This window comes from Psammomys obesus, unplaced genomic scaffold, assembly GCF_907164565.1.
Source record: "Psammomys obesus unplaced genomic scaffold, mPsaObe1.curated_primary_1811, whole genome shotgun sequence".
Lineage (NCBI taxonomy): Eukaryota > Metazoa > Chordata > Mammalia > Rodentia > Muridae > Psammomys > Psammomys obesus.
The window spans coordinates 5,303,421-5,316,532 of NW_026586662.1; the positions used below are offsets into that span (position 1 = coordinate 5,303,421).

Here is a 13,112-nt window from a genome sequence, read left to right on the forward strand (position 1 = left end):
TTGTCCTACTATTTGAGTGGACCTAAAGTTCAATATGACAGATGTTGGCTACTATGAAGATAAGAGTATCACCATTGTACCTTTAGCGGTATCTTGAGATATTGGTTCTTATGGTATCATAGCTGGGTAGGAGTACTGGTTGCTTCTGTGTGTTAGCAGCTTGAATAACAGCTTCCAGTGCTTTCAAGATACTCATGTTTTCTAAAAGAAGGTGCTAGCTATTCTACCATTATAACCTGGAAGTAGCCATGTATGATATACAAACAAATATGTGTGGCTGTTTTTCAGTATTACTTGATTAATAAAGCACTTGGTAAGTTACTTTTTGACTGCAGATCACTTGCTATTCTTTCGTATATTCAGCCATCCTTTCAAAATATGTCAGCTTTTAACTTTTCTGCCTGCAGTTTTCCAGTGTAACCATGTTCTTCCATGTTCCTCAAGGAACATGCACTCCTAAGGCAATAAATTTAAAAAATATGTGTGATACACCAAGAAGAGAAAAATGTATATTGTGAAATGATTCTAGGAATATCTCCTGTCAGTGCTGTCATGTCTTTACTGTCATGGTGTTGCTTCTTTTGTTTGATCACAAGCCTATTCAGGGCAGTTTAGCTGTAGGTTAGGGCAGTGTTTAATTTTGACTAGTTCAGATTTAATTTGCTTAAAAACCCAGCAAAATAAAGCGTAGAATTCTTATTTACATTTCTAATATCTTGTATAAGGCTTCACTACTTAATGTTAGGTATCAGAGGGATTAAAAGTCTGTTTCCCATGCATGTAAGGTAATATAAAGGCTATCATCGGATCACTTGTTGGTGACAAATAGAATTAAACTTTTACTCGAGCGTAGGTTTGTTTTGCTGTTATTCTTTAATCCATGAGAGTTAAAAAATAAGAAACCTGTTTGTTTAGTACTAAGTCAGAAAAGTTGATTTTGTGCATTTGTTTTGGGAATACATAAGTGAGTCAAAGGATGAAATGGCTACTTTGAAAAAGGGAGGACAACTTTTCTGTGGGAGGCTGCTTCTGTATCCCAGTTATGAAGGATACAGTAAGGATGAATAAAAATTCAAGATCAGCCTCCACGACATAGTGAGTTTGAAGTCAGCCTGGGCTACATGACTAAAAGAAATAGTGAGTGACAGATAAAGTGAAGGAAAAAAATTTTGAGTGTATAAATATGAATGAGATTATTCTTAGTTTATTTAGAAGTGTAATGTCCAACTTACAGCTGTCATGAAACAATTAGCTCTTTGGGTCCTCGGTCCTACCTATTTATAGGATATAATCTTAACTACTATCACACTAAGGCTAGAATTTTAAAACATTGAGCATAATTTAATTTGCTATATGTACTGTTTATAAGATAACTTTGGAAAGGAGCAGAAACCACAAGAGTTTATAGTTTGCATCTGTAAGTTTGTTCTTAGAGAGTTTTGTGAAGACTACACGATTTGTTTTTGTCTAGCTCTCTATCGATGACTTGGAGAAGTTGTATAACTGTTGCTCCGTTTCTAGAATTAGGTCTTAGTACTGGAGAATAGAATATTTGTAAAAAGCTATTTCCTTGTATTTTAAGACTCTCCTAATGCTGTTCACACTTTCTCAGAGATTGGCTGTAGGAGAACTAACTGAAAATGGTCTTACATTAGAAGAATGGTTGCCTTCAACATGGATTACAGATACAATTCCCAGAAGATGTCCATTTGTGCCACAGATGGGTGATGAGGTACTTTTAAACTTTCAAATTTTAAAAAGTTTCTTTCAAGAAGTAACCTCAATATCTTTTATAGTTCTTGAAACATAGAAGATTGTAGCAAGTTCCTTAAAACGTGTATCATTCTAAATATCTATCAAAAACAGTATCAAAAGGTACAACCAAAGATCTAGTAATAATATACATCAGGACAACTATAAATATGTGATAATTTTAAATTTTATGAAAGAACGGAAATTTTTGTTGCCATGCTTAAGACTGCCCTTTGGGTGCAAGTTGGAGCCTGGTTTTTCAAGGAAGGGTTTCGCTGTGTAGCCTTAGCTGTCCTGAAATTTATTCTCTAGACCAGGCTGTCCTCAAACTCAGAAAGATCTGCCTGCCTCTGCCTCCAGAGGGCTAGGATTAAAGCACGTGCCACCACCACTGTGGTAAAACTGCCATTTTTTAACAAAAGGATTTAATTGCTATTGTTAATTGTTACTTACTAATATTATAAGTTTGGTGGTTTTGGATTGTGGTTTTTAAGATGTTCATATACTAATACTATATTCATTCATAACATTTCTTCCCCTTCCCCAGCTCCCCTGTCTCACCCTCCTCAACTTTTTGGCCTTTTTCTTTAATTATTTTTATGTGTATATGCATGTGTGTGATATGTATGTATGTATGTACACACAAATATCTCTACATAAATGCAGCCTGCTGGGTCCATTTACTGTTTAATATGTATGTGTATTTGTTTAGGGCTGACCACCAAGGGATTAGCCCTGTACAGTAGTGGTAGTGGTTTTTCTTCCTTAAGAAGCCATTAATTGCCTGTAGCTCTTCATCTGTGGGTAGAGTCTTGAGATTTCCCCCATCCACATTCTTTTCTATTTATAACTAAAAATGGATTTATTATTTTTATTATATTTTATTTATATTATATCATATTTGTTATTTTATTATATTTATTATTATTTATTAAATGTATAACATGAAAAGAAAAGATTTAGCACTTTGTTTCCATTTTAATTTTATATCAAGAAGTTATATTTACTAATATTCTTAACTTACCTGTCCTTAAAAGTCTATGATCTTAAAGTAAGAAAACTCTTTGAGTTTGGGATTAATTTAAGACTTTATATTAGAATTTCTCTGGACCATATTTCCTTTATATACAAATTTAAGAGGTGTTAACTAGTATCGAACAGTGTGATGATAAAAATACTTTAGAGGCTTCGTTTTTCAAAGCACAGTAATTAATGTTATTATTATAAAGTAGGAACTAACAATTTGAAAATGGAAATAAATGAAGAGCGAGTCTAAAGAACAATCTGGAATGATTTATTTATTTAAAGACCCTTCTTCCCTCAGAAACTTCAGTAGCTTAGAACATACCTTTGCAGTTATTTACAGAGTCTTAGCATTAAAATGATATGGCGGTAATTTCAAAATGGTCAAATATGTTTAGTTCTATGCAGATTGACTTTTCAGATGCTGTAGTTTGAACCTTCATGCCATCTGAATCTTGATCTCAGGGTCTTGCACTGCTTACTTCCAATGAATGTCAAGCAACAGGAACAGTGATACATTGTATGAAAATATATAGGTTAAAATATTATTGATCATTTTGACACATTTCGAAATAATTTTGGGGCTGGATTGTGGGCTCAGCAGTTTAAAATAATTGTTTACTCTTGCAGAGAATCCAGGTTCAATTTTCAGCACTCACATGGCAGCTCATGATGATTTTAACTCCATTCTCAAGGAATCTGATGCCTTTTTTGACCTCTGCAGGCACTAGGCTTGCACATGGTGCACACACTGCATCCAAGTAAAACAAATTAAACAAGTATTTCTGTTTTTAATGATGAGAATCAGATGTAGTAGAAGATTATTTAAATACATGCTCTTCAGGACATGTGCTAGGAGTCACTTAAGTTTCGTCTTAAAATAGAGATGCACACTCATGCATGTGTACTTAAGATTTACAAATTGAACTAGATAGAATATATGTATGAAAATACATATCTGGTTTCAAAGTTTTCTATATATGTATAATCATGTGATTTTATAAAGTAAAAACAAAAGAATGTGACTATAAACTTAAAAACCCTGGTTATAAATGACTTTCTTATACCATATAGATGTTATCCAAAAATAAAATAATAAAGTAAAATCAAAACTGCTGCACATTTAATTTTAGGACTATGTATGCAAAGTTTTTAATTAGAGCACTTCAGTTTTGATTAAGTGGCTTTAAGAGAACTTGAATAATGTTTGAATTTTTCAGTATTAGAATTTCTATGTCATATCTAAATTAGATTTCAATGTAATTTTGATGTAAGTGTTGTCTTACACCCTTAGTTTTGATCTTATTTATTTATTTTAGGTCTATTATTTCCGACAAGGACATGAAGCATATGTTGAAATGGCCCGGAAAAATAGAATTTATAGTATCAATCCTAAAAAACAGCCATGGCATAAAATGGAATTAAGGGTATGATATTGGCAAAATTTCTTGTTGTAAAAGATAAGTTTTGAATTTTGAAAGTAGTTGTGTGGTGTTTACACTTTGAATGTAAGGAACTGGAGCTGGGAATGTTCATGCGGCCATGTGGCCAATGTGCTTCCGTGAAAGAATAAGTACCAGAGGTGAGCTCCTCAGTACTCCTGTAATGTAGGGAGGGTGCCTGTCATTTGTGCCTTTCCGTACTCTTAACTTCAGTCCCTGGGGGGCATGACTGCAAGTTGGACAAACTGGTCAGAATAGCCAAACTGGCATGTTACAGGTGCAGTAAGAGGTTCTTGTGTCAGTAAATAAAACAGACTGTGATTAAGAAAAGACCCCAGGCATCCATCTCTGGTCCGCACAAGCACATACTTTACTCTCCAGAGATAATTTTTTTTATTGTTGTTTTTCATATTGTAGGAACAAGAACTGATGAAGATCGTTGGTATAAAGTATGAAGTGGGATTGCCTACCCTTTGCTGCCTTAAACTTGCTTTTCTAGATCCTGATACTGGTAAACTGACCGGTGGATCATTTACCATGAAGTAAGGACTGATACCAAGGCAGTGCTTTAATAGTGTTAGACTATTTTTCAAGATGTAAATAAATTTGAACGTATCGTAGGTATGAGTATATATGTGACCTAATCCATCTGTTTTTTTCTCTTTGTAATAGATACCATGATATGCCTGACGTCATAGATTTTCTAGTCTTGAGACAACAATTTGATGATGCAAAATATAGACGGTGGAATATAGGTGGGTAATTGTTGATTTTGAAAGCATAGGTGTTCTGTATATCTTACCCTTTTCTTTATAAATGATTTACTATGCTTCATAATTACAGAAGCTTTTTTGTAAGTATGCCTGTAGTAAAGATATGCCATTTTAAGGTTTTGAGAATGAAAGTTTTTTTAATCTAGTTGATGTTTAAATTTCAAAACATTTTCTGTTCTGTTTGATTAGCCGTTACAAGATTATTTCTTTTAGCTATTTTATGTGTTATATTAATATTAACCCAGTAATATTAATAATAGAAATAATGTTTGAGGACAAAAGATAAAACCTCATGAGCTTGAGTTTTGAACTTGGGCTAACATTAAAATGATTTTGTTATTCGCAACTGCCTGAAATTATAAAATCATAGTTTGCTATGCTTTTAAGCTATCTTAAATTATACAAATGGACATGTATTTATTGAATAGTTGTTAATTTACATAAATCTACTGTGGGCTCTCTTAGAGGAACTGTAGTAGATATGTAAGTGGAGTGACCTAACACTTTGCACCAGTTGGTATATTGACCTATTTTTTCCAGTGCTTTTAGAAGACACTGCCATGTTGTTTTTCTTGATTGATTTTGGCAAAACTTAGTTTTAAGAAGGAAGCAGACAGGCGCATGAATACGTACACATGTATTATAGTGCCATAATGAAAGTGAGTATTTTGGTTCCTTACCTCAAAGAGTAACTTAAAAATGTTACAAACAGAGGGGAAAGAAGTAAAAGAAAAGAAAACTATGACTTCCTCGTATGAAATATGACCAGCATTGGAAAAGTAGAAAGAAAATAGAGTCCAGAGACATTACCACCAAGGAGGAAGTCTTCAGAAGAACAAAGAGTTATATAAACATGATAAAATAACAGTATAGAAAGTATATTGAATAGTGCTTCTTGAAATGCATGAAAAAATTAATATGAAAATTAAGCAGTTAAAATTATTTGAGGAAAATTAATTGCAAGAAACAATTGTAATCTTATTTAGTAGCAAACTACAGTCAAGATAAAACCAACCTAGCAGCAGTGCAGCATACATTTATTTTATAGCTGTATTGACATAAAATAATATTGTGTGGCAAACTGGTAGGTAAATCAGATGTTTTGAATGAATAAATAAGCATCAGAACATCTTTTAGGTCTTTCAAGTTTGCTATATTAGTACATTATTATATCTGTCATGCTCAGTATGTAGTTGGTCTTTTATTTTCGCCATAACAAGTGTCCATCTATCAGATCACCGTGAATATTTTATGGTTGACTATGGCTAGTACTCTTTCTTTACCTAACAGGACTGTCTGTTGTGATTAGATGAATACACAGTATGTGACTCTTAATGTAGCAAAGCTTGTCTTGGGAGAGTCCTAAGAAATTAGTCTATTAAGTTCATATTTTAGTAATGTAGTAGGGTTGAAGAATGATGTTAGTACTAAGTTCTATAATATAGCTTTTTTCTAAGTTGACTATCACCAACATGTGTATCTGAAGAACAATGACAGACTTAATAGTAAATCATGCTTGAATCTAAAGTTTGATCCAGCTGTATAACCAGTCAAAATCAGTAATAGTTTACAAATATTTTCTTTTGTAATTTTAAAAGAGTTCTAATTTGATAGATACTGTCTTATTTTAATGCATTTATATAATTTTGTGCATGTCTACATAAACTTCTAAATAACTTTTTGTAGAACATAAAATGACTTTCTGCCATATAGCTAGGCTTTTCTTTGATTAGCTTGTAAGTTAAAATAACCCCATTTATACTAATAGACATTCTCCCACAAGGCTGGTTACCTCGGCTCAGGTACCATGCGTCTGTTGTCACATCTTCCCTAGGTTAATCTCCCATGCCTGGTTGTTTCAGCATCGTTTCTGCCTACTGAATATTCCCCCTTCTATTCTACCTTTTCCTGCAGACCATAGGTTTTTTTAATTGACAGGTGTTAACATCTATACAATACACAAGCTATTCTCTTTACAGGTCCCCCTTTTAGTCCAATAAAAGGCTCTTTTTCTTCAATAATAACAATTATGAAACAGTAATGAAAATTATTAGCTCCGAATTACATCCATAATGTCCAATCCTTATGTAGAAATAGACAAAAGGCATGCTTTCTTATTCTACAAAGATTGACAGGTTTTACTTTTGGTTTTTTGTTTGTTTGTTTGTTTGTTCTTTTTTTTAAAGTTGTTGCTCCGTAGAAAGGAAAGGGAACATGAATATGTAGTACAGGGTAAGGATGATAGAGGTGAAGAAGAGCATGCTGAATTTTTTATGGGTTTGCTTTTAATCTAAAGCTTTAGTATTTTGGGAAAATAATAGGAAGTAAAAAAATTTTAAGAATATATTTAGCCAGAAGTAATCAAAGCATTCATATGAGAAGTTTGGGCATAATCTTAATGGTGACTTTTAAATGCTGTATTTGCAATTATGATTAAGACAAAAAGAAAAGTTTTACTACTGCTGAAATCTAAGAAATAATGTAAGTCATATTTTTAGGTATGTGTGCTTATTTTCCTGACTTATTTTTGAAATATGTCTTGTGAAATCATCCAGTTTAAAACCTTAAAGAGAATTATATATTAAGAAAATGCAACATTTTGTGCCAGTATGATGGGACAGGCGGCTTTTGTTCTTTTTCAGGTGACCGCTTCAGATCAGTCATAGATGATGCCTGGTGGTTTGGAACAATTGAAAGCCAGGAGCCTCTTCAACCTGAGTACCCTGATAGTTTGTTTCAGTGCTATAATGTTTGGTAAGGAAATATTGGTTATATTTTCAATTAGGTCAAGGTTTGAATTTTTTCCCATCTTTCAGTAAAGGGCTAAGAATACTCTTTTAATACTGTAGCAGTTATTTGTTTAATGTGCTTTTCATAAAGGTTGTATTATGATTTTCAGATTTATTTTTTTTTTATGGAATATTTTTGCTTTCTTAAAGCTGGGACAATGGAGATACAGAAAAGATGAGTCCTTGGGATATGGAACTAATACCTAATAATGGTGAGTCTATGGTAGGCCCACTATGACTATGTCCTTGTGGAATTACTTGGGGTTTGTTTCACATTGTGTGTGTGTGTGTGTGTGTGGTGTGTACACATTCACACACATATAGGTGTGGCACATTTCTGGAAGTCAGGACAGTTTGCAGGATTCCTTTCTTCCTTGGGTCCCAGAGATTGGGCCATTAGGTTTTGTGGGAGGGACCTTTGCCCTCTGAGCCATCCTTTCATCCTTGGAGTTATTTTCTTTTAATAAAACAATGGTTTACTGCTAGAGGTGAATTCAGCATTCAAGAGGCAAAGGCAGTAAGTTACATAAGTTAGGACTACAGGGTAAAAATGACTCAAAAAGAAAAAAAAAGGTACCATTTAAGGTAATTTTGACTAGCAAATAGAAAATATTTAACAAAAGTATTATTGTAAACCTATTATTGAGTATAAAATTATACAAGGTTTAGTAGTGAATATGTTGACAATCCTTGACTATCTGGAACTTGTAGCTTAAAAGGAATTAAACTGATTGTTATGGGGGTCCAAAGACAGTTTTGTTACATCAGCCAATATTAAGGGCTGAGGCTTTTAAGTAGAAATATCAACATATGACCTTGTCTTGTCAGTTTGTATGTGCTATTGGTTAGTTCCTAAGTCTCAAAACCAGATCTTAGGACTCATATTTCAGAATTCTTTCAGAATTACATTCCATTATCTATGACACATCTTGAGTGCTCAATGGCTAGGGGCAGTTCCAATTAAACAGTTAACCATCACCTTACATATAGCCTAGGAAACTTGGGATTCTGGAATTAGCCCTGGGTAAGTCAATTATAGCCTGTTTCTTATTCTGGAAAAGAGTAAATTTGGCAGAAGCATAGTGATTACCTTTTCTCCTTGATTATCAGTTTTTGTTTCAAGTTTGTTAAAGTAGGACATATTTGTCCATGCTTAAAGGAGTTGCAAGTGTTACATTGTAGATTATAAATGAGTATTTGGGTTTTTAAGTGTATGTACTTGTATCATCCGATAAAGATTTTAAAAAAACCAAAAATACCTCATTTAGCGTACTAGAAATAAACCTTTACAAGTGGGATTTTTGAGTAATTAGTGTACTGTAAAAAATTACTAGAGAGATGCTTCACGTTCAAGGCCAGACTCATCTACATAGTAACTTGCTGACTAGTTAGGGCTACATAGTTAAACTCTGTCTCAAAAGAAATCCAAAACAAGGGAACTGGAGAAGGTGGTTCAACAGTTAAAGCACTGGCTTCTCTTCTAGTGCACTCAGGTTTGAGTCCCAGCTCCCATAAAGCAACTCACAGCCAGGAAATCAGACCCTCTGTTCTGATCTGTAGACACCAGACATATACTTGGTACGTATACATAGGCATATACATAGATACATTCAGGCAAAACACCCACACACATAAAATAAATAAATATATAAATTTAAAAAGAAATCTTGATCTTCGCGCTTGCTGTCACATATGGTTATTGTGAATATTTAGTGGGAAGTGAACTCAGCCCAGAAACCTTAGAAATGAAAAAATATTCTTGTTGGTAATGTTGGTCTGAAATTAGTTCATTTAATCACAGTGATAAGCATTCTCATTCACTGCTGAAGTAGAAACACTGAAAAATAGGAAATGTCACTATCAACTCGTAACATGTCACATGGCTTCTCGTTTTGTCTGTCTTTGTTAGTTTAAATCTTATTTTTAAATTTGAAATGATTCCATTGTTGTAAGCTTATAATTGGCCTAATAAAGAAATGCAATTGGCTTTAAAGTACTGCGGCTATTTCTTTTTAAAGAGTTAATATATCTTTGTGTGTCCGTTGATGGTTCTAATGAAGTATTTTGTTCTATTTGGGTATACATATCTATACACACAGTTATCTTGATTACATACGCTGTTTGGTTTCTGTTATAGACTAGTTCAAAGGAAATAATATTACATGGTACATATGTAGATGCTGCCTCAACACTTGAAATCTTTTAGACACAGTATTACAGAGTTAGACATGTGAGAAGCTGGCTTCAGAGAGGGAAGGCCTAGGACTTATCTCGCAGAATTTTTAATTTTCTTTGAAGGTTTGAGATTTTGATTAATATATTCTTGAAGTTTTCATCAGTGGAAACCTAAGTATGTTCATTAATGTCTCTACTTGGATTTCAGCTGTGTTTCCAGAAGAACTGGGTACCAGTGTTCCTTTAACTGATCCTGAATCTAGGTCACTAATTTATAAACCTCTTGATGGAGAATGGGGAGCCAATCCCAGGGATGAAGAATGCGATAGAATTGTTGGAGGAATAAATCAGCTGATGACACTAGGTAAATAATAACACTTTAGTATAGAAAAATCTGTCTATGATCTTTCTGTAGCCAAATTTCGGGAATCTGTCATAAATGCAACAGGAATTTAAAACCTGGCTCTTCTCCAACCTAGTTTATAAAGCCTTGACACAGTCAACTGACATGATATGAATCGGAAGGGGGAAGTAGACAAAAGTTTAATTTAATTCTTTGGAAAGCTCTGCTTTTTCTTTTTTCCTGACTTGACCCATACACAAGTCTTTACAAAGGGAAAGAACATGGAATATGAACTGCTATTCCTGATTTGTGAAAATGAAAGCAAATAGTGACCATGAATCTTGCTTATCTGAACTCTGGGCTTTCAAGGTAACTGGAGATTGTTGTGGTATTTAAACAATGAATATAAGCAGTCCAGAATTAACTTCAAAGGATATAGGGTAATACTCAAAAACTAAAGAGTTAAGAACTGAAGACACTGGGATTATTGTTCTATATTCTTTTACGGTGCTGAGGATCATATTGAAGGCCTTGAACATGGCAAATGCTCTACCACTGAGCTGTATACCCAGTCCCAAATTCTAATAAAATGGAAATTATAAATGCTATATTTATCAGTATTTTAGGTTTAAAGTTGTTTTTAAAACAGTGATCTTATGTTGTAGTTTTTTGTTGTATTCATAGTATATTTATTTGTTGTTTCTTCACCCTAATGTACCAGTGAATTTTTAAATAAAAGAAAAATAGACTTATAACCTTATTTATTTTAGATATTGCTTCAGCATTTGTGGCCCCTGTGGATCTGCAAGCGTATCCCATGTATTGCACTGTGGTGGCATATCCAACGGATCTAAGTACAATTAAAGAAAGACTGGAAAACAGGTTTTACAGGTTAGAGCCATTTCATGTTGCTGATAACAAAACAACACTAAAGGATTCTTTTATCCAGTTACTAACAGTCTATGACAATGTTTCTCAGTTTGTGTATATACAGATGTACATGAATCCTTAGGGGTCAAGTTAAAATACAGACTCAGAGTAAGTCCTTATCCTCTGCATTTGTTGTTGTTGCTGCTGCTACTGCTCTTCTTCCTCATTCCTCCTTCCTTCTTTTTTCCTTCCTTCTTCCTTCTTCTTTTAAATTTTATGAATGAGTGTACGTACTATCTGCATGTACACATGCAGGCCAGAAGAGGATACCAGATCCCAGTGTATTTGGTTGTAAGTCACCATGTGGTTGCTGGGAATTGAACTGAGGACTTGTTCAAGAACAAACAATGCTCTTAACAACTGAGCTGTCTCTCCAGCCCCATACTCTGCATTTCTTGAGAGTTCCCTACAATGTTGATGCTGTTTGTCTATGGGATTATGGAATGAATTGCCAGTTCTTTCATAATGCATTTTATAAATCAAGCCAAAGATTTCATTTCTCCTAGATAATATTCTAGAATATTTAATACTTCTCTATAAATCTCTTGTCTGTTGAGCTTTTAAATGCTTAGGAAAATACAATTAGAAAGGATTCACACAAAAAAATTATCATTTTTGTTCAAGCTGTTATGGTTAATTTGTTTTTTTAGGATAACACTTTCTGGTTGCTATTGAGTTCTTTAGTTTTTTTTTGAGACAGGGTTTACCTGTGTGGCCTTCGGTATCCTGGAACTTACCATGTAGACCAGGCTAGCTTCAAAGCCACCTGCCTGCCCCTGCCTCCAGAGTGCTGGAATTAAAGACTGCCTGAAATACTTGTAGAAATATGCTTAAGTATATAGTTTGTAGTGAAATTTTATTTTTAATTTTTATTAGTGGCTGTTGCTAAGTAGGCCAATATTTTAATGTTTACAATCATTGCATCTTTTTATGATTAGTTTTACATTTTTGCAGTACATTACTGATGTTTTTCTGTATAAAATATAGCTTTGGCTCTCTTATTGCTATGAGTTAGATCCTTATGTATGGCACTGAAAACACTGCTTTGTCTTTACTGAATAGCATGGACCTTCTCAGCAGCAGTGTTAACTGATGTGTGAGTTAGAAAAGTCTTTCTTCCTACCTGCCATATGTATCTCCTGGTGGGTGGGAACCGTCAGAGCAGTGTAAAATAGAATTCAACTTGGTTTGAAAGATGATCTTTCTGGTGTTGGGTCCACTTGCTCTTGTATCATTACTGGTAATTGTACACAATGCAGAGGTGAGCAACTTCCATATGGTATGTTCTTTGCCAGCCTACAGTCAAGGCTTTTGGTATCAGGTACAAAAGTGGAGAAAAACAAATGGAGAACATTAACTGTGTCCCTAAATCTAAAATTGCTTAGACTTGGGAGACTTTCTATGTAGTGCTACAGGATAGAGCAAAACATCAAAGGCTGTGGGGGAGGTTCACCAGTTCAGTTACAGCTCACAAAAGTAGTTGACATTTCCAATTATTGTGAATAAATTTTCTCATAGATATACTGTTGAACATGCTGATTTATAACCATTTTACTCTATAACCCATTGTACATGTGTAAATATAAATCATTTGTTTTCCAACCTGCTCATACACTTAAAAATCTGAATTATGTTTATTTAATGCAAAAATGTTTTCATATGATACTATACTGTTTAAAGGTTTTTTATTTGTCTTTTTGCAGTTTGTATTAGAAGTTTCTGTGTATATTTTTCCATAATTACAATTGCATGTTTTTAGTCTATATAATTGCATCTGTTCACAAACCTGTAAGATTAACTGTTAAACGTTTGCACTGTATACTCAGAAAATGGCTTCAGATTTTCCTTTGCTTTTGAAAATATAATTATGAAACACCAGAATTTT

General features: G+C 33.7%; 1 protein-coding gene across 1 annotated transcript in view; it reads left to right on the top strand.

The window, feature by feature from the left end:
• The window catches only part of Phip (pleckstrin homology domain interacting protein), a gene marked incomplete in the record, with an annotated part of 120,542 nt that overhangs the window by 85,998 nt on the left and 21,432 nt on the right, over positions 1-13,112 (top strand). Inside the window, 8 exon segments of the mRNA XM_055602467.1 lie at positions 1,613-1,732; positions 4,095-4,202; positions 4,635-4,759; positions 4,890-4,972; positions 7,633-7,744; positions 7,930-7,991; positions 10,163-10,318; positions 11,068-11,188. Coding sequence (XP_055458442.1) covers positions 1,613-1,732; positions 4,095-4,202; positions 4,635-4,759; positions 4,890-4,972; positions 7,633-7,744; positions 7,930-7,991; positions 10,163-10,318; positions 11,068-11,188 — 887 coding nt within the window.